This window comes from Epinephelus lanceolatus, chromosome 20 (genome assembly GCF_041903045.1).
Source record: "Epinephelus lanceolatus isolate andai-2023 chromosome 20, ASM4190304v1, whole genome shotgun sequence".
NCBI lineage: Eukaryota > Metazoa > Chordata > Actinopteri > Perciformes > Serranidae > Epinephelus > Epinephelus lanceolatus.
In genome coordinates this window covers 16,207,643-16,233,155 of record NC_135753.1, presented here as the reverse complement: position 1 = coordinate 16,233,155, position 25,513 = coordinate 16,207,643, and the positions used below count along the sequence as shown (strand labels likewise).

At 41.2% G+C, this 25,513-nt stretch overlaps 1 protein-coding gene across 4 annotated transcripts in view; it reads left to right on the top strand.

Annotated features, from left to right (window-relative positions):
- The window catches only part of slc4a2b (solute carrier family 4 member 2b), a 54,520-nt gene extending 29,613 nt beyond the window's left edge, over positions 1–24,907 (top strand). For 3 of the 4 annotated variants that reach the window (XM_078162561.1, XM_078162562.1, XM_078162563.1), the window contains 20 exons: positions 1,392–1,516; positions 2,461–2,675; positions 5,003–5,139; positions 7,540–7,629; positions 8,180–8,360; positions 8,454–8,589; positions 12,532–12,733; positions 12,814–12,922; positions 13,031–13,215; positions 14,475–14,688; positions 14,767–14,973; positions 15,138–15,286; positions 16,751–16,945; positions 17,382–17,609; positions 19,065–19,154; positions 19,271–19,437; positions 19,905–20,158; positions 20,271–20,440; positions 20,863–21,036; positions 22,937–24,907. In XM_078162561.1, the coding sequence (XP_078018687.1) occupies positions 1,392–1,516; positions 2,461–2,675; positions 5,003–5,139; positions 7,540–7,629; positions 8,180–8,360; positions 8,454–8,589; positions 12,532–12,733; positions 12,814–12,922; positions 13,031–13,215; positions 14,475–14,688; positions 14,767–14,973; positions 15,138–15,286; positions 16,751–16,945; positions 17,382–17,609; positions 19,065–19,154; positions 19,271–19,437; positions 19,905–20,158; positions 20,271–20,440; positions 20,863–21,036; positions 22,937–23,017 (3,309 nt within the window). In that variant the 3' untranslated portion in view covers positions 23,018–24,907. The remainder of the gene's footprint in view (positions 1–1,391; positions 1,517–2,460; positions 2,676–5,002; positions 5,140–7,539; positions 7,630–8,179; positions 8,361–8,453; positions 8,590–12,531; positions 12,734–12,813; positions 12,923–13,030; positions 13,216–14,474; positions 14,689–14,766; positions 14,974–15,137; positions 15,287–16,750; positions 16,946–17,381; positions 17,610–19,064; positions 19,155–19,270; positions 19,438–19,904; positions 20,159–20,270; positions 20,441–20,862; positions 21,037–22,936) is intronic. The other variant, XM_033638815.2, reaches the window with a different exon arrangement.
- Positions 24,908–25,513: the final 606 nt, after the last annotated feature.

Sequence of the window (25,513 nt, the reverse complement as noted above, 5' to 3'; positions counted from 1 at the left end):
TAAGAATCAGTTTCTATCTCACTGAGCTAGTTAGTCAGTGACAGTTCATGTGTAGCTTCACAAATTGACTAAGCCAGACATGCAGGTTTAGCACCCGCCATGCATGCAAAAGCAGATTTCAAACCACTGTAAAAAAATTCAGTTATCGAAACAAAAATCTGAAAATACACATATTGCATCTAGACAGCATGGAGATGTTGGTAATTTATTTTAACAATGATTGATTTGCTCCATAAGTGAAAAACTGATGTTTAACTAGAGCTATGTGCAAAGTGAGAAGCCTCAGATGGTTTCACACTGAAGTATTGACACTGGATCTTTGTGCAAAGTTTGGTTTATTTTCAAGCATGAGAAGGCAGATTTTCTAGCAGAAAAAAGACTTGAAGATGCTGCACAGTGATCAGTCACACTCAGGCAATTGTAAGCAATAAGCTGGAGCACAAGAAGATGTTTACATTACAATGTGGATTCTGCACCAGTTGAGGCTCCGCAAACTCTGGAACCTCAGATGGTCATCTACCACTCTGAGCTAATTGGCAAGTATCAACTCAACAGTGGCTTCACAAATTGAGTAAGCCATTCACTGTTGTGTAGGAAAGCAGCCATCCGTGCATGGAAAGGCAGATTTGAAACCACTGTAAAAAATTCAGTTATTAAGACAAAAATCTGAAAATACACATATTGCATCTAGACAGCATGGAGATGTTGGTAATTTGTTTGTAACAATGATTGATTTGCTCCATAAGTGAAAAACTGATGTTTTAAATTGCCATTTTTACATTGACTCCAATTGTTCACATTAGAGCAAAATTCAAAATGCTGTCAAAAATTCAGTTTTTGAGATAAAATTCTGAAATTTGCCACACATCATCTACCATGTTTTCATTTTTTCATGAACATTGAAGATTTATTTAGCAAGAATTTGCATGTATATGTTTACAGTACCGTTTACAGTCAAACATTTTGATGCACTGTAGGCTCAATTTTTGATAAATCAAAAATCTGAGAAACATAGTTTTTGTAGGACAGTCTGAAGATGCTCTGTAGCAAGTTTGGTGTCAATTGTGGGAGGAGATAGGTTTAAGAAGTTTTACAGTTTTTGAAAAAAAAAAAAGAGTGATGAACTTTATAATTTTTAATAGGTTTAAATGTACAAAAGTTTCTTCAGTATTGAGGCTACAGTTTGATGAAAGTTGTGAAGTTGTAGCACGTATGGGTGATTTGTTATGAATTTTCAAATTTTTGAACGTTAGACGCTTGCTGTAGCGCCACCATCAGGACTATTGGCTTGAGTTTAAAGCTGAGGATATCTGGCATGAGACTGGACCTTTGTGCAAAGTTTTGGGTATATAGTTGTAGCAGCTTTCTTACACTCTGTATCCCCTCCACAGTTCTTTGTTTCGGATGAAGACCAAGTGGCCAAACATGGCACAGAGAGCCCTCGCGCGGCCCGTGAGCTGGATATTGTACCACATTCTGGGGTGGGAGCAGATACTGAAGATGCATCTTCCTCAGAGTGAGTCGAGTCTACTTCACGGACTAACAGAGAAAAGGGGTGTGAAGGATTCATGCTTTAAGAATCATGTTCCACCTGCTGTAATTATTGTGTGTTTTGCCATGTTGTTAAAATGTTCTCACAGACGTTCTGGTTGGTTGGGTGAGACCGCTCAGGCGTATGCTTGATTGGCCAGTGAGGCACACACTGTACGTTACCATGTCTCAGGCATCCAGTGGGCCTGCTGGGAATGATCTGACAGACCCAAGTAATCCTCTCCTCAGAGACCCATATATATCACCTGTCACTGTAGACGACACAACACACCTCAGCAGCCCCAGGCTCCGTCTATGACATTTACTGTTTCACTTCATGAGGGTCTAATCTGAGCTGGGATAAAGCTGTGTGGACACACCTTTTTGCTTGTTTTCAGTCAACCCAGCGACATTGGATTTGTTTTATGAAATATCTTGTTTTAAGGAGGAAATAACTGACTAAGAAAGTAGTTTTGTGGACAACTGACATTTAAAGGACGGTGAGTTCATTATGTTTAAGTGCATCTGCCGAGTATCTTTTTTCGCCTTATTGATTTACTTTTTATATATTTTTTCCTGTGCAGTTATATTTTAGCTGAGGGGTTTGAACTGAAAGATGCAAGCATATGATATTAGCAGCAGTATTTAAAGGAACTAACACACAGTTGAAAGATGATAACTAACCAATCAGTGCAACTTAAGTGTGGAGATACTATTATTCAAGTATTCTGGAAAAAAGAGATTGAGACGATAAAAGGAGAGCAGTAGCAGTTTGTTTCCAGCAACACATGAAAAATGTTTCATAAAAAAAGTGTTTGATCAACTAAAAAACAAAACAATAAAAAATACCCCAACCCCAAAACTGCTATTCCTCTACTGCTTCTAGATTTCTGAGCAACAACTTCGTCTTGTTTTTCTTCTTTTACCTAGTAAGCCGGCCTCACCCGAGACTCCCAGCCCCTCTTCCCCATCAGCGCCACCTGAACACATACCACTGGCCCGGCAGTCCAGCCGCGGCTACGACCTGCAAGAGCGCCGGCGCACAGGCAACATGACGGGCACCGAGCAGGCCAAGTACCAGCGCATCCCTACTGACGAGAGCGAGGCTCAGACGCTGGCCTCTGCTGACCTGGACGGCATCAAGAGTGAGTACAGATAAATTCACACAGATTTTATGGTCATATTGAAACTTGCATGGAGGACTTCCAGGCTATAATAAGTGATAGTGATGGTGATAATACAGGTGTTTAAGCAGGGTTTGGAAGCGTAGGCTATATTGACTGGTACTGAGTTAACTGGATGGATTGATTTAATGAATTTTTCTTTCACATGAAATGTAAAAGGTTGCTCTGCGGTTTAGCATTGCCTCTGGTACAATAAGGTATTTATTTGAGTTGTTTTTATACAGATTGTACTTGTTTCTTTATGGTTTTGCATTTCATTGCAAAAAAACCTTCTGAAAACAACATGAATCACAATTTTTTAGAAAAGCTGGTGTGAAATCGGACATTTTAGGCCGTGACAATGTCAGATAAAGTCTGAGAAATCCTGGAGGGACAGTATTATCCATTTTATTTACCTGGAAAAAAATAGATGAGTTGGTTGTAACTTTTTTTTTACTGCAGCAGACAACATTTTAGAAGATACTTGTGATCTATTTTTGTTACTACTCCTTGCAGATATTTTTCCCAAATATCCAAAGGTGTGGTTTGCCTCAACATCGTCAGTTTCTCCTGCATGTGTGGCTTACTGATGGTGTTTTGTATGTATTTTTAGACTTTCGTCCTCTCAGGTTTTATAAGTTAATTACCTCTTGACTGTGTGATTAGACCAGAACAGTAGTGAAGTCTTGGGTTTGTTGATGCTCAGATTCTTCCAGAAACATCAGGGCGAGGGCGGGGGAGCCACCTCCAGTCCCTTCTACGTTGTAGTCGGCTCCCTGCTGCCCTGTGACATTCCCGGCCCCTGGCCCCAGCGTGGGGTTGCGTTAAGGGCCGGGGAGATTTACGTCAGGGAGCCGACCCCTCTGCAGAGAGCAGCAGCTTATCAGAGAGTGTGGCAGACAGGCTCACATTATTAAATTAGCCGTTCCTGCTGTCAGCTGAGGCCCTTGGACTCGGGCCCGAGCCAACATGGTGGCTAATTGTGAAACCTGGATCTCAGTTCACAACCTTTAATCATTAGTGGAACGAAACAAGGGGAAGACTTAAGTGAACTTGAAAGCTAAATAAGGAGGCAGTGGATGGAGGTATGGGCTTTATGTTGTCCAGAAATTTAGTAATTACGCGGCTTCATGACAGAGTCGAGCCTCCCAAAAGGTCCATCACCGCTCATTCTTTGTGTCTTCTTTTATCTGCTTCCCGCCATCGTAAATCATCCTGGGAAAGTGTCTCTGTGTCTGGCTGCTACTCAACAATAGGAATTATTAGATCACTGTCCCTCCCCTTTTGTCCGACCTGAGCGAATTAACACCTCTCCTCACTGATGCATTCTGATAGTTTCAGCGGGGTCAGGCGCCGGTGAAGTAATGGCGACTTTTTCCAATTTGTCAAAACTCATACAAGTTGCACGCTCCAAGTTTGAGGGTATCACGTAGTCAGACTGCTGTGCCAGCACTAGCCCTACACCCACCACAAATCCGCCTCTTCCTTCAAGAGCTGCATGCAAGTCAGGAGTCATTTCACTCCAGGGTCTGCCCCAAACCTCACTCAGACATCATAGGGCGACTTGACAAGTGACCCTCTCAGTAGAAGTTGAAGTAAGGATAGAATGAGCAGCTGAAAATCTTCTCATTTGGACAAAATTACTTTTTTTAACATGCAGTGACTGCCTTGTTTTTGCATAATGAGTTAAAACATTGATGAAGAACCATAAAAGCATCACTGTTTGTTTCATAGGATATAGGAGCTCTGATCAAGGTAAGGTATTCTTGAAGGGAATGTCACTTATTTCTGGACCTGTTGTGGTTTTGGGAAGAGCAGATCACATGCTTGTTACAGTAAGATTTTGTATTCTAGTTGAGTGAATCAGCAGAGTTTTCTTGATCTTTGAACTCTTAACACCTGATCGGACAATTCCTACTCGCAGTATCGTGTCTGTGCCATCCGGTGTCTCTCTCCACATCCTTTTCACATGCCTGGTGTGCTGCCAGCCTGAGTAACTCGACTCCTAGCTATGGGACCACAGACAAAAGCAAAGTGGCCTGGCCCTCTGTGACTTTGTGGGCTGAGATTTGAACTTGGGGTCCAAGGTCAACGTGTGCATCACGCTGAGAGCTGCAGAAGCACAAAATAGGACTGTAAAATCGTGCAGCCTGTGTTCTGTTTTGGGATTTTATTTTAAGTAACATTGTTTGGATACGTTAATTGAATTCTGTATGCTGTTTGATTTTGGTTAAAATTAGTGTTTGAGGGTGTCTGATGTTTAAAGTCTCATCAACACATCTCACACTTCTTGTCTACTTTTCCACCAGGTCATCGTTTTGAAGATGTTCCCGGCGTGCGCAGACACCTGGTCAGAAAGAGCACCAAGGGACAAGTGGTGCACATCGGCAAGGACCACAAAGAGCCGACCACTCGCAGCCGCAAGCAGGACCGGACCCCACATGAGGTGAGACATTACAGTGCTCACTTGTCATCCATCCTCTCTAGCAGGACACATGTCAATTAATGCCATGCTGAGTTTGATTGTGTTCCCTGGTTTTAGCCTCAGCAGTACCTAATTAAAGGAATACTTCACTCACAAAATGATAATTTGTGTATAAATTACTCAGCCAGTGTTTGTAAAGTTTGTAAAGAAAGCTTTGTTTTTCTTGCATGTCTCAACAATGAACGCAGAATCCAAAAATAGAGAAAATTATTGACAAATGGAAGTCATGAGGGTCCACGTTAAATAACATCATAACTATCAGTTTACAAACTCTCACACAACACAAGCAGTATAATCAAAGTCTCATTTATCCAGTTGGTGCTCAGCACTGCCCAAACACATACAACTTCTTAGAACACTTTAGCATACGAATAGCGTGACCTGGCAATCGCACATGTTTGTGTGTTTCTTAACTCTGCTAATGTATTCCATTGAGCATAGTACAAACACACTTGCTTGGTCAGGTACACTTCTCATTCTAGCGTGAGATTATTCATGCTGATTTGTTTTGAATAGTAGGATTTTAACAGATATGTGTTTGGGAAGAACAAATAAGACTTGGGTTATACTGCATGAGTTGTGTGAGGGTTTATAAGCAGATGTTTTGATGGAGTTTTGTTGCTGGTAAACACATGGACCCGTGTGACTTTACTTCATAAGGAATTTTCTCAGTTTTCCTTCCAAATTAAACGTAACACTGGGTGAGTAAATATCATTTTGTGGGTGAAGTAATTCCTGAAATATGTACTATTACTATTGTAAATGACTGGGGTAGAATATTTGAGTTTTTGTAACACTTACGACACAATCCCTGATCCTAAAATAAACAAGAATCAAGGACAATTTTCATACTTAATAAATCTATCAATAATTTTTGCAATTACCTGACCGCAATCAAACATTTGGACTGCAAAATATCATAAGTTGTTTTTTTAAAAGTTACAAAATTTAAGAAATAATGGAATGATGATAAAAACTTTATTTTTTATTTATTTTTTCCAATCCATGGAAAAAATATGAAATCAGAAGGTTACAATGCTCCTTTCCTGCCCCAACAACAACCTAGATTTGCAGGATTTTAAGAAATTTGTCCTTTAGGAAAAAATATATGATAACAAGGGCTGCAACTCATGACTGTTTAAATCATTAATTAATCCTTCAGTTTAGGGCCAGGCAATATATCGATATTAAATCAATATCATGATATGAGACTAGATATTGTCTTAGATTTTAGTTATCATTATAAAGGCTGCATTACAGTAAAGTGATGTCATTTTCTGGACTTTCCAGACTGTTCTAGCTGCTGTATTATTTGCTTTTACCAACTTAGCCATTATATCCACATTACTGATGGTTATTGATCAAAAATCTCACGGTGTATCTGGTAAAAAAAGTTTTGACACACATGTGTGAGTTTGACAAGCTCTTCCTTCAGCCTATCAAAAGTCAGAAAATTGTGTAAAATTCCCATCACAGTTTGCCAGAGCCTCAGGGATGTTTAAAATTGTTTTAAACAGTCCAACCTCTAAAAAATATTAAATTTACTATAATATATACAGATGTATTTTTGCTGTTGTCGATTATTTATGAATCAACTAATTATTTCAGCAATATTTAAAACTCCAAATCAGAAAAAATAGTCTAAACGTTTTCACTTATTTCTGGTTTCTGATGCTGCTGTTTTATTTGTATTTATTTATTATTTTTATTTTACCCAAGGAACATTTGCTTCAAAAGAAATACAAAACAGGCCTGAATGTGATCTGCAATAATCACTGTGAAATTCTGCAAGTGTATGAATGAAAAACTTGTTTATTTGGTCTGAAAAATGACTGACTGGGTCTCTTTTTTTAATTCAGTTGCAATTTGAGAAAGTTAAAAAAACTTTAATTATCCTTTTGTTTCTACTTCAGGCTACCATTTCTGTTTCAAAATGTAACTGTAAATCGTAGCAAATCCTGGGAAATGTTTTCCCCTCTTTCCTTCACTCAAATTTAGCACTGCCTTGTCCCTTTTGTGACGGGGACAGAGAGGGAAGGAGACAATTAAAAATGAATGAATGAGTTCTTTCCTTTCACACACGGAAAAGAAAAAAGACAGGAGAGAGAAGCGCAGGTAACCGGACACTGGGAGCTCCGGAGAGAGGGAGAGCTATGTTTTATTAACACACACACATTCTCACACACAGCTCTATCTGAGCCCCCAGCAGTCTAGGGTAAACAACAGGTCCCTGTCAGGTGTGTGTGATGAGGAAGAGTTACCTGTGTTGGGTATGTGTGTGAGAGTGAGGGTCTCGTTCTCTGTTCTGCTGTCGGCCGTCTCAGTGTTTGAGTCTTCTCCTGCACCGTCTCGCTCCTCCAGCCATTGCCGGTGATTCTGTACCGCTCTGCCTCACGGCTCGGAGGCGTCCTGCTGGACACGTACTACGGTGAAATGGCTGGGTACAAGAAGGTGAGGCTGGGTGACCGGCCAGAGTCAGGTTTGCTCCGTGTGAGCGTGATTTCACAGGCATGCAGCAGCAGACGACAAATGTAGGGAGTGTTTTCCAGCCTGTCTTAAAGTCTTCATCTCACGCGGGATTGTCACTGACCAGCATGGTGTTCAATTAATAACCTGTTAACAGATATTTGATCCTGAGAGAGCTGAAGATCATTGAAGATATGATCACTCTTGTGACTTTTTAGTATTAATTGGTTCTTTTTCTGTGTTTCTGTGCAACTTTTCTAAGTAAAACGTGGGGTGATAACATGAACGAGATTTCTCTTTTGTGTGTTGAGTGAATTTAAATAAACCGGTAAGCATGGAGTCTGTTTTCTGTTGAGGTGCAGAATGCTCCTAGAAATTTCCACCACTAAACCAGTTTGGGTGTATCAGCTGCTAAAACACAAAATGCCTTGGCTATTGAGTTAAGTATTTGGCACGTGTTGAAAGTGCATGTCATTTTGTGTGGACAGTATGAATGTTCCCTCTGTATCTCACCTACACCTGCATGTGCCTCCAGGTGTTTGTGGAGCTGAATGAGCTGACTATGGACAAGAACCAGGAGATGCAGTGGAAGGAGACGGCTCGATGGATCAAGTTTGAGGAGGATGTGGAGGAGGAGACCGACCGCTGGGGGAAACCTCACGTGGCCTCGCTGTCTTTCCGCAGTTTGCTGGAGCTCCGAAAGACCATCTCGCACGGTAAGAGATGGAGTTAATTGTGGCTGCTTTTTAAGCCTAAAAGTCAGCAGTGCAGTTCACAGATCACTGAGCTCGGTATGTGTGCGTCCACAGGTGCAGTGCTGCTGGACCTGGACCAGAAGACCCTGCCTGGCATCGCCCACCAGGTGGTGGAGCAGATGATTATTTCTGACCAGATCAAAGCTGAGGACCGAGCCAATGTCCTGAGGGCCCTGCTGCTGAAACACAGGTGATCATCAGCACCAGACTGCATCAAACAGCCAGTGATTTCCCTCTAAGAGGCTCTTAAAGCCACAGTGTGTAGGAATTTCTCCCATCTAACGTTGAAATCATATATTGTATTCAAACAGATGGCACACTCTAGCGCCTCACTGTTTCAAACACATATTGCAACAACTGTAGCCACTGTGTACCAAAAAGCTATGATAACACTGATGAAACCATGTCATCCGATACTACATGGAGTATTCATTCAGGCTCCTACACAGACACACGCAACACGAGTTGACAAACCCCCTCCTCACCATGCTGGCTGTGTTTACAACGTAGGACTGTTGGGGCGGATGTAAATTGAAACAAACCGATCACGTCTTGTCTTTTGACAACTGACAAGTGGCTCAACCTCACACACCTCATCCCTCTCCTCGCATTACTGTGCTAACAGCTGTTAGTGGCCAGTGACACTACTGCCACATAACAAAGTCCCACTTTTTGAGCATAATGCAGGATCATGTATTATGCAGCATCATGGGAGATGGAATCCTCGTCGCCAATAAAGTGCAAAAGGGAATCAAAAAGGCAGCGTGACCGGCGAATTAAAAAAACAATGGTCAGCATTGGGGTTGCCTTTCCCAGGTGGAGAGAGCTGCTGAAGGAGAAAGGTAATACAATCACAGGCCAGCGCTAACAGCGGCTAACAGCGGCTAACAGCGGCGCAGTGATGCAAGGAGAGGGATGAGGCTGTTAGCGACTGCCCGCTAATAGCGGCTAACAGCGGCTAACAGCCAACAGCGGCGCTGGCTTGTGATTGCATTACCATTCTCCCTCAGCAGCTCTCTCTACCTGGGAAAGGCTACCCCGATGTGGGCCTTCATTTTTTTAATTCGCCGGTCACGCTGCCTTTTCTATTCCCTTTTGCGCTTTCTTGGCGACAAGGATTCTGTCTCCCATGATGCTGCATATGCATGATCCATGATTATGCTCAAAGAGTGGGACTTTGTTTCAAATTTGCCAGGGTAGTAGCGAAGCGCCTCTTGCTCCTCTCCTTCGGCTCCTCAGTCATGCAGTGCTGGCCTGGCTCTCAACCAAAACGCCGAAGGCGTTGCTGTATGTCCCTTGCTGGCGGGTGTATTCTCAAGATGACAAAACGTAATGGAACCCCACAGACGACTTACCCGCACAATGTACAAACAAATCCGAAATTCTCCTTTTACGAGAATAAGTCAGATTATTGGTGGAGGTAATAGTACACCAGTGATGACATATTTATGAATGCAGACATCAATTTTTGCCAATAAACAACTGAAAATGTTACACAATGTCCCTTTAAGTAACCCATTAAGGGGATTCCAGCCTTAGTGATAGATTTATTTATTTCCTCCAAGGATATGGCAGGAGGAAAGTTTAATCAAAATATTACTTCTATCTCGTCATTTTCTCTTTCAGTTTGTAAACAGTGTTTTGGAACATAAATTGTTTAGTCACTGTAATGTCAGAGTACAGGCTGGAAAGTTATTTTGAAACGGCAAATATCTTGGCACTTGGTAATAAATTAACAACTCTCTTCACAAACACACTTAGTACTGGTAACTAACCTTTGAGTCAGGACCTCTCTGTGGATGTTTGGGGGCGGCAGTAGCTCAGTCCATAGGGACTTGGGTTGGGAACCGGAGGGTCGCCTGTTCAAGTCCCCGTCCAGACCAAAAATATGGAGCGTGGACTGGTAGCTGGAGAGGTGCCAGTTCACCTCTTGGGCACTGCCGAGGTGCCCCTGAGCAAGGCACCGAACCCCCCAACTGCTCAGAGCGCCTGTCATGGGCAGCCCACTCTGACATCTCTCCACTTAGTGCATGTATAGGTCCAGTTTGTGCATGTGTGTGTTCGGACCTGTGTGTAATTGACAACAGAGTGAAAAATTGAATTTCCCCTCGGGGATTAATAAAGTATATAAAATTAAAAAAAAATTAAATTAAAATTAAATTAAAAAAAATGTCCAAAGTTAAAGAGACAGTGTGTAAGATTTAGGGGGATTTAGTGGCATCTTGTGGTGAGGATTGCAGATTGCAACAAACTCAAACTTCTCCAGGTTAGAATTCCCTCAGTGTCCTTTGTTCAGGAGGTTTCCTTTTCTTTTTGATAACTTAAGATCCAAACGTACAGGAGGTCTTTACCTGGAGCTGAAATCCTCCCAGAGGCCTCCTCCTCTCCAAAACAAATAGACCCTCTGATATAAATTAGTAAAAGCAATTTATCTGGACCTTCTAAATCTGAGGGATTGCAAGATTATGCAACAGGGGTTCTCTGTGCATCTTACGCAATGTCCAGCTGAATAGGTGCTTCTCAAACAAGGATGACAAACAGGGACAAGAGTGCACTTATTATTTGTAGCCTTTAATATTAAAAACAGTTTTCACTATCAAAGGCTGCACATGATTCAAAGCAAAATTATTAAAGGGAGAAAAGACGAAAAGTGTGCATATCTGTTTCACAATTTTTTTTTTTTGTCTGACTTGCACTGATTCTTATAAAATTCAAGATACTCACTTTTTTAAGCCTCTCACAATCTGAGAGGGAGTCTCTTTTGCTCAGTTAAGCACTAAGGCTATAATCTGTGATGAGGTCACAAGTGGACATTCATCCATTTTAAGGGTTAAACAGCCAAACCACAGCTGTATATGATGGTGTGATTGTACTATTGGGTGGTAAAAATCTTACTTACTAGCTTTAAGAGTATTTTTGCCTTTAATTCAGTTTCAGTTGAGACACAGGAAATATCGATAGAAAGAGATGGGGATGACATGCAATAAAAGTCCTGGATTCAAACCACAGACAGTGAGGTTTGTGTGGTACATGTCTTGGTAATGCATCATTACAGTATGCATTTTGATCAGAAGACTGCTGTACACTTATAGACTGAATGAAAGAAGTGGACGTAGCCTCTGGGTCTGAGAAGTGAAGCCAATGTGGAATAGCCTTAAACTTGCATTCTTTATAATGGCCAGCAGGGGGGGTCTCCACTGGTTGCAAAAAGAAGTCATATTGTATAGAAGTCTATAAGGAAAAGGGCCCTGCTTCCCACGAGATTTATTACCTCAATAAACATTTTCCTAATGCGTTTATGGTTTTAATAGCTAGTTTCAAGTCTTCTGCAATACTGTATAATGTTCATTTTGTAAATTATGGTCCCATTTTGATTAAATTGGTAAGTTGCTATTACAGCGACCTGTCAATCAGGATGGAGGCATATCCTCCCCAGCTCCACCCTCTCATCCAAATATGGGGTTCTTTTCATTATGCTAACATGGCTCCTTGCTTCTCCAATTATGTCTCTTCCTCACGTCTGAGCTCCTTTCAGCGAGGATGTGAGAGATGCGAGGAAGTAATGTGAGGATGGAGGAACTGAAGCTGCTAAATGAGCAATCTTCGGTTCCATAGCGTCAGTCTTAGCAATGTCAGTTACTGTGCCACATGCGGCGGTGTGCATTTTTACGTCACGCCACTTGATAAAAGACTTCTGTGTTGGATACACTTATGTTTCCTTGCTCTAAGCCCCTCTAGGAGCCTCCTCTCTCCTCACTTATTGTCTTCTTGATGTGCATTTAAAGGATTTGAAGATCCTTCCTAATGGCAGAGGGGGAATTCCAGAGAGGATGGGGGGTAACATAAGTTAGCATAAGAAAAGGACCCCAGGTCACTTTTGGCCTAAAAAACAAGATAGCAAAGGCCAAAAGGCCAAACTCGAAGCTTCATAGTGGTAGTCCACAAACCCGTGAATGTCACAACGGCTGTTACGTCCTCTTTATGAATACACTGGTAATTATGAGGATAAACACTAATTAAACTGACCTTTCTCTCACTGCTGCACACTTCCTGCTACTAGGTGGCTTCATGCCTGGTCACTGCCTCTCTTCCTCATGCTCACCCTCTCGCTTCCTCTCCCTGCCTCCCCTAGTCACCCAAGCGATGAGAAAGAGCACAGTAGCCCTTTCCCCAGGAATATCTCTGCAGCCAGTCTGGGCAGCCTGATTACACATCACCACAGTGCCAATCACACCCATCAGCCAGAACCATCGGTGACCGACCCGCTCATGGGCACCATCCACACTACGGGGGACACAGAAACGCGCATCGACATAGAGAAGAATGAGTTACAGGTGAGTCTGAAGTGATTTAAAAAGTTACAAGTATTCTTCATTATCCTGATTTAACTCATTGTGTTGCTTTACATTTGCAGCAGAAGGAGCCGACATTGGTGCCCGGTATGCAACGGTCCAAATCCAAACACGAGCTGAAGCTGCTGGAGAAGATTCCTGAAAATGCTGAGGCCACTGTTGTCCTTGTGGGTGAGTTATCTCCTTCTGAAGCCTTGAAAACCACACACACTTAACTTAGAATCAGTTGTGTTGTGAACTGTCTGTATGATGACTCTCTCATGTTCCACCATCTTCCAGGCAGTGTGGACTTCCTGGAGCAGCCCACCATGGCGTTTGTGCGACTGCAGGAGGCAGTGCTGCTGGAGTCTGTCCTTGAGGTCCCTGTGCCGGTCAGGTTTCTCTTCGTCCTGCTGGGACCCCCTACCACCAGCATGGACTATCACCAGATAGGACGCTCCATCTCCACACTCATGTCTGACAAGGTGAGTGAGGTGTCCATAGAAAACCCAAACCACATTTTAGTTACATAAAAGTTTACCCACATAAATGAGACACACCCTGTTGCTGAGAATGAAGCCAAATATGTATTTTTTTTCCCCTCGGAAATGATCATATCTGGATGACTAATGCGAACAACAATTCTTGAAATCGGCCCAGTATTGACCAACAGTGCTGTAGCCAAGAAACAGGCTGCAATGTAATCACTTGGAGCATGTTCGCACCATTAATTAACATCCACTTAGAGTGCTTGTTTAGCTAGCAACAAGCTCCAAATATTCCAAGTGTCTGACAACATTATGAAAAAGGATCCCTATAGAGATAGACCTTTTTTTTTTTTTTTAAAGAATAAGATCCTTTTTGTTTAACCAGAAACAGCTCTGAAATCTCCAACACCAAATCCACCAGACTCCATTTAAATAAACAGTTATTTTAGCATGTATAGAGTTAGCATATTTTCATACCTAAGTAGGGGAATTAAGTGTTTATTTCTTCCAAACCAAAGTTGATGATTGTTGGAACAGTAGAAAAACAAACCAAGACGGCTTTTCTTAGTTTTATTTTGTGTCTGTCAATTTTAATGAAGAGTGTTCTGGTTAAAGAAAGATGATCTTACTCTTAAACAAAATGTCTGTCTCTGTAGGGAACCTTTTAATAATGTTGTCACACACTTTGAACCATAATTGTTAATAATAATTAAATGTGTTCCCTTAGGGTGTAACAGAAGGAATTTGGAAAAAGAATTACACTTTTCTTGATCATTTATAATGACAATATCTCATATGACGTCAACAAATGCAACCAGTAGTTTAATGACAGCATATCCTCTAAGAACCAGTCTGATCATTAGCAAAAGACCTATATATGACATATGTCTTATGTTTGATTTAACCCAGATGCATTAGAGGAATCACACAATACACTTCCACATAATTCAGTATATTTTCCCGTAAAGACTTAATCACAGAGCATTCCAATGAAACATGAAGGGGAGTAATGTCTTACACCTTCAACACCAACCATCCTCAGTTATTCATGGAAATTTACTTACTCGTCTCTTGGGGCTATTAAATGTCAATTTATTGGCCAGTTTGTGACCAGAATAGAAAGGACAAAGAAATAAAATGGATTGTTGCCCCATAAACCAGCAGACAGACCTGCAAACCAGAGATAAACAACTAGAAGAGAAATAAAGAGTCGTGTTTTATTTGTTAAATTTGTTTATATCTGAATCGCCATGCAGCAATTCCATGAGGCAGCTTACCTAGCGGACGACAGGCAGGATCTACTGAACGCCATTAACAGCTTCCTGGACTGCAGCATCGTGCTGCCGCCATCAGAGATGGGAGGCGATGAGCTGCTGCGCTCTGTTGCTCGCTTTCAGAGGGAGATGCTGCGCAAGAGGGAGGAGCAGGGGGTCAAACTGGCCAAAGAGCCTAAAAGCCTTGAAGAAAAAGGTAATACATCAAATATCTGTTGTTGTTATGTGACTTCCTGGTATTGTAATTAACAACCTGCTCTTTTCTGTTGCACAGAGGCACTCCTCACACCCTTGAAAAAGTCAGACGATCCTTTAGAGCGCACAGGACGCCCCTTTGGCGGGCTGATACGAGACGTGCGGCGCCGTTACCCAAAGTATGTCAGTGACTTCAAGGACGCCCTGAACAGTCAGTGCATGGCTGCTGTTATCTTTATCTACTTTGCTGCTCTCTCTCCAGCCATAACATTTGGAGGATTACTGGGTAAGCTACACGCGGGAAAGCAGGAGTCGAGTTACTGTCAGTTCACAGTTTATCGTCTCATATGTCAAACCCTCTTCACGTTTTGTCTCACTGGTTCACTTGTTTGACAAACCTTTAAACCATGTTGGTGTTCATTACAGTGTTAATTTGTGTTCTGTTGCCAGGTGAGAAGACGGAGGGTCTGATTGGTGTTTCTGAGCTGATTGTGTCGACGGCAGTGCAGGGTGTGGTCTTCTGTTTGCTCGGAGCGCAGCCGCTGCTTGTTGTGGGCTTCTCTGGACCTCTGCTGGTCTTTGAAGAAGCCTTTTATTCTGTAAGTTAATGAATAGTAAATCAGCTGACAATGAGTGTCTTTGGGTGATAACAAAATTTTAGTAAATCATTACTTTCAGTGCTCAAAGTTATATGAATGTTCTTTCAAAGTCCATGAAAATCTTTGGCACTGTTAAGAGTTAACACAATAGTCATTTGGGACACAAGATCATGCCTGCCATACACCAGAGGCATTTAAGATACTCTAAAAGACTAAAACCTGACACCCCTGCACATCTAAAGACAATGTGACTAGTGATCTTGCAGCATCACTATTTGCAGATTCCTTTTGAGATTATTTCCCATTCTGCTCCTGGAGGAAAAGATTACGCCGAACTCCCTTAAAGAAATATGACATATTAACAATAACTTATGTGTCCATGAAGACACACAACTGTAGAACACAAGAGCAAAGGCGTCATATATCGACAGCATTCTTGTTAATCAGCATCAATTTAATCTATAAAAATAAACCATCTATATACACACTTTACATTTAAGATTTTGTCCTCTTGACTCTGGAAATTTGTCTGCAATGGTAAAATTGCTTGAAAAGTCATTTGGTTTAAGGAGGGCATTATTTGCAGTCTTACCCAGAGTCAGATGAGAAGATTGATACTACTCATATCTGTATGCTAAACATGAAGCTACAGCTAGCAGCTGTTTAGCTTAGCTTAGCATAAAGACTGGAAAAAGGGGGAACAGCTAGCTGGGTTCTGTCCACTGGTACCAAAATGTACCTACAGTAACATCACCTCTAAAGCTTATCGGCATATTAAATTGTTTGTTTTATCCATACAAAAACTGTTGTATAAAAAACAAGTTGCGGTTACGGGAGTTTTTTGCCATTTCTTGGCTGGGAGCCGTAACTTCCTGTCTTTTCATCATAGTGAGGTTGCCAGGGAACCTATGGAGACTCCAGGAAAAAGAGGTCCAGCACATAACCCCATTAAAATTTGTCGTTTTTACTGGAGGGTGGATTTTCTCACCTTGGGACAGAGCCAGGCTCGCACTTTCCACCTATTTCCAGTCTTAATGCTAAGCTAAGCTAACCAGCTGCTGGCTGTAGCTTTATAATTACAGACACAAGTGGTACTGTTAAAAGCAAATTAGCAGATTTCCCAAAATGTTGAACTGTTCCTTTAAACACTCAGAAACTCAGCTTATACAGTTTGTGTAAATGTGTTTTGATCAGATTTGTTTTGATTCCAACATAAGCAAACAACCCCACACAACTGTTACTGAAAATTCAGACACCCACTTCAGACAACTAATCTGAGTACACACAACAAATCATACAGAAATCTCCAATTTACTTTGGTAGAGCATTGTGCATTCAAGTAGGACCTCATCACTCATAAGAAGCTGTTTGAAAAGTGTGTTTTCAGGGTCCTTAAAGCTTTTACAGCTGCTGTGAATATGTTCCAGTGTATGAATAGAGTGTCTTGGCTCTGTGTCCTCACAGTTCTGCAAAGCAAACGACATGGAGTACCTGACAGGCCGAGTCTGGATTGGGTTTTGGCTCATTATCATTGTGATTGTCACGGTGGCCTTCGAGGGAAGCTTCCTGGTCCGCTTCGTCTCCCGCTTCACCCAGGAGATCTTCTCCTTCCTTATCTCCCTGATCTTCATCTGCGAGACCTTCATCAAGCTCGGCAGGGTACACCTGAGACTTGAAATAACAACTCCTGATTACAAAAAGTTTTTGTTGGCATGCTGCGTGTTCATGTACCCGACACTAAACTGAACTGACTAATCTTTGGATGATAGTCAAACCTTGGGGTCGAAATTAGTATGTTTTTCTAACAAGTGCACCTGAAATCTTTTGTGATGGATTGGCCTTGAAAGTAAATAGATTAAGAGTTTAACTATTATCCAGGCTTATGATTTTGGAAGGTTTGCTATTGTTAGATTTTTATGCCACACACTTGAAAGACATTTGGCTCCGGGATAATCTAATTTTCCAGAGGTTGTGGTGCTTAAAAGAGTGATAAATGATAATCCCCAGTAGGTGTGCAGGTGTGCATACATATTTGTGTGTGTATTGTGTTGTGAAATATCTTGCATTAATTTGAACCCTCTGTGTCGTCGGGCAGATTTTCAAGGAGCACCCACTGAAACGTTGCTCCCTCAACAACGCCACAGAAGGGGACGCCTCGACAGAAAATATCACCCTGGTGCTGAGCAACAGCACGGAGCCGGTGACGGTGGCGGTGCGAGGGCAGCCCAACACTGCGCTGCTCTCTCTGGTTCTCATGGCTGGAACGTTTTTCATCGCCTTCTACCTACGCAAGTTCAAGAACAGTGCGTTCTTCCCCGGAAGGGTGAGGAAATAAATTCACTTTCAGTCCTGCAACATGAACCCCTGTATATATTAACCCACATATTTAATTAACCCTCCTTGAACCCCCACCATCATATATCAAGGATACATGTATGTTTTGAATCCTAAGAGTCAAAGTACATCCTCCTTTGTAATGAACTGTGAGAAGAATTGAGACCAAAGCTCACTTGAGCCACTAAAACAGGCAATCTGAAATGCTCTAGTTCAGAAACACTCAAAGTCCATAGTAGCTGTTACGGAGCTTTTGATCTTATCATAAGATCTTCCTTTGCAGATAGAGTTTGCCCAGTTGTTATAGAATTGTAAAGTGTCAAATTTCCATTTTTATGACCACTTCAAAGGAACAGTTAGACATTTTTTTGTTAATTTAATCTATAGAAAAAATTAAAATAAGATATAAGGTGTTCAATTCAATTATGTAGAACTTTATTTATCCCAAAGGAAATTCTTGTGCCAGAGAATGCTTCAAATTACAGAACAACCAGTAGGTTCCCCGGGTCAGGGTCACTCACTGGGCCCAGTTTTAGAACAACAGAGTATTAAAATACAAGATGATAAGTGTTTCCAAGGAGCAAAAGCAAAAGCAGTGCGTAATAGAGTAACAACAGGAGTAAGATAAGTACAAGAGTGACTAAAAATGAACTAAATTGGTGGAAGTTTGAGAGGTGCTAGCTGTTTCCATCTGCTCCCAGTCTTTGTGCTAAGCTAAGCTAACAGGCTGTTAACTGTAGCTTCAAATTTAACAGAGACACATGAGAGTGGTTTTATACTTTCAAGAATTTAAAACTTGTTGTCAATGTTGGCTGAAAAGTTGAAATTGGAAGCATTAATTGACAAAACAATCACCTGAAGGTCCATTTAGTTATCATTCTGGATATTTCACTAAATGGATCATGTGGTTAGATAGTTTTTTAACTACTGTTTTTAACCCTCCTGCTATGTTGCAGTTTTTTTATTCTGAGTATTTTTTAGTCTAAAATACTGGCCACCCTCTCATTTTCCTCATTTAAAGTGATGGGCATATGTTGTGTACCTAATTGTAAACAACAATGATTTTTGCAGATCAGTATAACCCACAGGAATTCATGTACCCAAACAGTTGCAAAATATAAGAAAATATAGGATTATTAAAAGTTTAAAATCCCTAAATTACTATAAATGACATTCATAGAATTATTGTCAACATGTCACAGTTTATAAAGAATTAAATGTTTATCTAATAATATTTATATTTCTTCTTTCTGAATTCTTTGGCAAGCCATAATAGAATTTTAATATAAGTTTGTAAGTGTATTTAAACAGTGTGGATCAAATTGACCCATGACGTACGTAAAGAATAAACTTTCAATCATTAAATTCAAATCTTTTAGATATTCTAGGATATGATATGTGAAGCTGCCAGTGCTGCTCAAACCATCACATCTTGTGTGTTCAGTTGCGCAGAGTTATTGGAGATTTTGGCGTCCCGATTGCCATCCTCATCATGGTGCTGGTGGATAACAGTATAAACGACACGTACACACAGGTAAGACTCAAATACTACCACTAAATCTTATGTCGAAGTTTGACTTTTGTCTTTTAAATATTCACAACACAGACATTCATCATTTTGCTGTAACACCCATTTATGTCATCGTCCAGAAACTGAGCGTCCCTCGAGGTTTCTCTGTGACAAGTCCCGACAAACGCGGCTGGATCATCAGTCCTCTGGGCACCGACGGTCAGTTCCCCATCTGGATGATGTTCGCCTGCTGTCTGCCCGCTCTGCTGGTCTTCATCCTCATCTTCATGGAGACTCAGATCACCACGTGAGTTGCAAGTCACATCCCGCAGGAGTATCATCAGATTTACTCCATGTTAAGACATAGTCACATTTTAAGAGTCAGTGTGTTTTGAGTTAAATTAACTGATGTCTATTGTACAACCTGAAACTGACAACCTGAAATGTAGCAATTTTTTAGACTTGATAACTTAATTATAGTAGTTGTAACAATAAACTTTATTTGTACAGCACCTTTCATATTAAGAATGCCAACCTCGGGAAAACAATCCAGACATGAGTTAAAATATTGAAATACATTTTAAAAGTGGATGCTTGCATGCTCAGTCAGTCAGTAAAAAGATGTCTGATATAAACACATGAACAACCTTAACCTTACTTGTCAAACGACCGTGAATAACAAGCTGCTTATCAAATTTAACTTTACTTAAAATTGATTTATTCTTATCCGTGCCCTGTTGTTTACGTCTGCGTCCCTCTCCTGACTTCCTGCAGCCTGATAGTGAGTAAGAAGGAGCGGATGCTGGTGAAGGGCTCTGGTTTCCATCTGGACCTGCTGCTGATTGTGGTGCTGGGCGGCAGCTCGGCTCTGTTCGGCCTGCCGTGGATGGCCGCCGCGACCGTTCGTTCGGTGACCCACGTCAACGCCCTCACTGTCATGAGCAAGGCCGTCGCCCCCGGTGACAAGCCTCGCATCCAGGAGGTGAAGGAGCAGAGGGTCACCGGGCTGCTGGTGGCCATCATGGTCGGTGAGTGTCGGACAGTGAAATGTCATCGCTGCTTTTTTTTCTCCAATCGTTGAAGCCAAAATCCATTGAAAAAAAGAATATTTAACGTTTAATTTCCTATTTCCTCCCCCAGGTTTGTCCATAGTGATCGGTGACCTGCTGCGTCAGATCCCCCTGGCGGTGCTGTTTGGTATCTTTCTCTACATGGGTGTGATGTCACTTAATGGCATCCAGCTAACAGAGCGGATGATGCTGCTGCTCATGCCGCCAAAGTATCACCCTGACCACACCTACGTACGCAAGGTAAGAGGAGGGCCGAGAAGACGCATGTTTTTACATGAAGTAAAGGAGGTTTGAGGGGTGAGAAACCATAACTGTATCAAATAATCACACTAGTTGCCTCTCCTGTGTCTCACTCTTGATATCAAATGGAGCAGAAATGCCAAAAAAATAATCACACGAGCTTCTTAGAGCATTCTTCTAGTCATACAGTTAATTATGAAATATAAAAAGGTTGCGGGAGCTCTTTCCAGCAACAACCATCAATGATTTTCATGATTTTTATAATTCTATCTCTGAGGGATGAAACACATTATGTTAAAGTATCTTGGAGTTCATGCACACCAGGAAATCTTATGGTGTCATGAAGTGTTAATCTTCATGATTGTTTTGGTCTCACACGTGTGCTGATGAGAGTTTTTATAAATCATCTTTCTTTCATTCAGGTCCGTACGCTGCGCATGCATCTGTTCACCTGCATCCAGGTGTTGTGTTTGGCTGTGCTGTGGGCTGTCATGTCGACACAGGCATCACTGGCTTTCCCCTTCGTTCTCCTCCTCACCATACCTGTCAAGATGTACCTGCTGCACCGCATCTTCAACGCCAGAGAGATGGCATGCGTAAGTTGACCACAGGAGGGCGCAATATCCCTCTTTGTACACTTGGACGACATCAGCTGCAACTTCAGGTCCCATTTTAAATGGCTCTTGGCTTGTCTTTCAAAATGTACTATATGATTAACATAATGTTGGTTAATCTAGTAAGATCATCATTGCATTTTTTTTCACTCACGTCATAACAGCAGGATGGTCCTATAGTTTGTAGACATGCACCAAGTAGGAACTATGCAGGTGGAATTTATGTGTTTTTTGTGAACAGACGGTAAAAGCAAACAAACGGTTGCCTAACACCAGATGTTTCCTGTGAGGTAATAGACATGGCCACAGTACAGAAGCATAAAGTCAAGAGTGAGGGCCGTCTCTTTCAGGAGCAGGGGTTGTGTTTGTCTCAGTTGTATGTGATTATTTTTTTAATAACTGATATGATGCAAGAAGCAGCTGTCCCCCAGGTATTTACACATTATCTTATCTGGCCCCTTTTCAAGAGAGTTTGGACACCTCTGATCAAGAGTGTCTGAAGCACATGGAAATAGCAAGGACAAAGGTCACATAAAGTGTCTCTAGCAGTTTTGTGTTCTTATTTACTCATTTGTTTCTATATCTGTTTAATTTTGTTATTGTAAATTGTGCATGTTTTGCTGCAGTTTAGTTATATTTATTTATTTATTGTTATCTTTAAATGTAATTCCACCTTTTCTCTTCACGCTGTGACATCACTGGTTTTGACAATGAAGTTACTAAACGGCAATATTCACCAAAAACTTTAAAAAACTGACACATTTCCAATGCAACTACTATGATTTAGAAAATGACAAAGAAAAGGAGCTTTCCTCAAAGGCATTCTGGGAAATAAAGGATATTTCTTTAGTAGAGTTAATATTAAAAGACACAGAAAATTGAAGACAAACCACACACCACCAAGAAATACAATATATTCATGCCTGATAGTGATAGTAACTTTTGCTTTAAAGGAACACTTCACTCAAAAAATGATAATTTGTTCATCAGTTACTCACCCCGTGTCATGTTGAACTTGTGAAGACATTTTTTTCTTTCTCACACGCCTCCACAGTGAACTACGGAAACAAAAATAGAGAAAGTTCTTGATGAGTTGAAGTCAATGGGGGCCACATTTAACAACAGCAAAACTATATCTATAACTATATTGTTTGTACATATATATATATTGTGTACTGTCTTGTAAGCCAATGTGGGCTGGGCACTTTAATGTGCATCACACTTAAATAAACAAAATCAATCAATCAAAATCAAAACATCTGTTGACAAACTCTTGAGGCCACTGTGCTATTTCCAGCCTCGCTGCCCCCGGAATTAAATGCATTAGTTCCCCATCTGCTCTCTGCTCGTACATACCAGCTCCTGTAGCAGCTCGACTCTTCTTTTCACTACTGATGCATGCAGAGAACATTGCTGTCTCGTGTGAAAAAGAATGGATGAGGAGAGTCTTGTTGTCGCGGTTGATAAAAATCCCGAGCTAAACGACACACAATCCCGTCATTATAAAGACAATGGCTAAAAGATATTGCCTGGTGAGTCATTGGCTCTTCAAGGGAAATCGAACTCAATTAGGAGGTCTCCACACAGGATTTTAAGCGAATGCATAGGTGGAGGAAGTACAGCTCTTTCTGTAAAAGTAGTAATGACTTTGCGTAGTCGTCTGTTGTTGCACCGTGGCAGCACCGGTGTGTAATCTTGCTATTATTACACGCGACCCCCTATGACTTCAATTCATCAAGAATTTTTCCGTTTTGGATCTCTTTGTTCACTGTGGAGGCATGTGAGAAAAATAAATTGTAAATGAAATGCAAGTAACTGATAAAATTTGCTGAATCCTTAATGCACGTTCCAAATACTAACCCCTGATGTCTCCCTCTTCCAGCTGGATGCAGACGACGCAGAGCCGACATTTGACGAGCGCGAGTGTCACGACGAGTACACGGAGATGCACATGCCTGTGTAACCTGCGGCAAGCCCTCGTATCACCACTTAACTCCTCTTAGTGGACACCAAAATCTGTCAGTCACTCTACCAACCAATGAGATCCGGAGTCCTTCAAACTTGAAACACTCACAATTTGATGCCACACCACTGTGCACCCTCTTTATTATCACCGAGACATGAACGTACAGTACGTTGGAGGTCTGGTCGGTTGTTACTTTGGTCAACTTTAACTATTTAAGTAGCTTTTTATCAGATTGTTTTCTGGTTGCTCTGATTCACATTGAATATGTGGAGGAAACATGGGATACGTTCTTTTATATTAACACGCTGAGTTATCGCTATATAAGTTTGTCGCTTTTTTTCATGTTTTAAGCTCACCAAGCGCCTTATGAAGGAATTAAAAAGTTATATTGAGAGGTGCTTTTTTTCCTCATTCTGTCTTATTTTAGACAGCCGATCACTTTACCCACCTCCCGAAGCTCGTAGCACTTTTTTAAGACACCAAATCTGAACGATGACTGTATTTTATGTGATCATTTTATCATCCTAGCGTCCCTGAAATGTCAGTGTTGCCTTAGTTTGCTTTTTAAATGACTACCTGTAATTGATTTTTAGCCTTTCCTTCTTTAACCGTACGTTGTTTTTGTTTTTTTTTGTACTCATATGCAGCGGTTTAGCTGACAGTAGGCCTTTTATGTCAAACTATGTCCCTGCAGTGAGTGAAGATCACGACCAGAGGCAGATCTCGCAAAAATAGTACATGAAATTTACTCGTTACACTATCATCATGTTTCTGATCATAACACATATTTAGTGTGAAATTAACACAGTGGCATAATGAATATACTCTAAATGTCTCCACGCACATCTTTAGGGCACTAATGTATTAATGTAGAGTTTGTTTCACGTGGTGTGTTTATGGGAATCACTAATTTATTGGTTTTCTTTGTCCAAGTGCCAAATGCCTCGTGTAAATAGTTTTCTTGATCAGAACAATAAGCTGCAGTAATACATCTCACATCTCCTGATCATGTTTCTTTAAGGAGTCTAAATCAACAAAATTTCTTAGTATAACATTCCTTGTTTTATCATCATTTTGCTTTTTTTTCTGGCATCAATTAATAGTTTAAACATTTCATTCACACTTGTGAGCTTGGTCGACCAAATTTCCACATAAGCTCTGTAGACAATCTCAACATTCATACTGAGAGGGAAGGCTTTTAAAAATATATATATATATGTATATGTATTTGTTTTTGTTTTATGTCATGTTGTATCAGTGTGACATGGATTGGTTGAAGCTTTGACTGTGTCAAATAACTTAAATTCTTAGTCCTTTGTTACTCTCCAGTGTGTGTTTCGGAAACTACTTGTCCGTCTGAACTGTCCCATCTCAGCCTGACTGTCGCTGTGATCTTGTGCCTGTTTGGTGTCACAAAGGCGCACAAAATCTCAAGTGCCTGTGGGACCACGAAAGTGATCAGCAAAGTGTTTGTAAGGACGACACATGTTACAATAGTTTGCACTTTTGAGACGCTCATAAATCAAACATCTCTCCATTATTTATCTGTTGCAATATGAGGCATTATTGCTGTTTTTGAAGATTTATTTGTCACAGAACCTTTTTTTTTTTTAAATGTAAACACACTTTTGGCTGCGTCCCGCTCGTGGACAATGAAGGGGATTTTAATGAGAAGTAGTCAGTGTCGGTTTTATGTTTGCTTACTGTGCCTGTGGATGGAGTGAAGTCTGTGTATGCCAAAGTATCTGTCAAAGTCGCAAAATGCTGATACGATACGTTGTTCCATTTCAAAAGCAATAAAAGTCCGAGAGGCTTTTGCTGATGTTCCCTTGTACATTAATGGATGAAATATTGATGACAAATAAAAGTTATTTTCTATTTATCCTGGCTGTTGTTCTGTCGGGTTTTCTTTTTTCTCTTCAACAATTCTGCAACACTTAGAAAACAACCACAGAAACGCACTGTAAGCTGCACGAGTTATATAAGTAACATAACATACATAAGTAAGTAAGGGACAGTAAAAAGTGATGGACGTGCCCAGGCTAGACCTCTGTTCTATTGTAACTTATTTGTGTTATGACTTGAAGCGTGCCTTTATTTGTGTGTGTGGTATGTGCCTGGGTTAGAGAGGCAGGAGGCGGATAGGGGGGGGTGGGCAACAGGAGTAGCCTAAAGCAAACAGGTGCAAAGCTTCCAAATTGATGTACTGACTTGCCCAAGATTTTTTGGGAAGACTGGGGCCTGTATCACGAAGCGAGATCAACCTTTCCTGGGTTACCCAGACCTATCCTGGGCTGACTAACCCTAACAATGGCAATCAGGATAATCGGTATCACGACGCTGGATATCAACTCGGTAACTCAACCCAGAGTTGCTTTATCAAGAGCTGTGAACGCGCACGCAGCGGACCAATCACAATCATGAGAGAAGCGCAGCGTCACTGAGCGTCACTGAGCGTCCTCACAGAGCGCCGTATGTGAGGGAAAAAAGGTA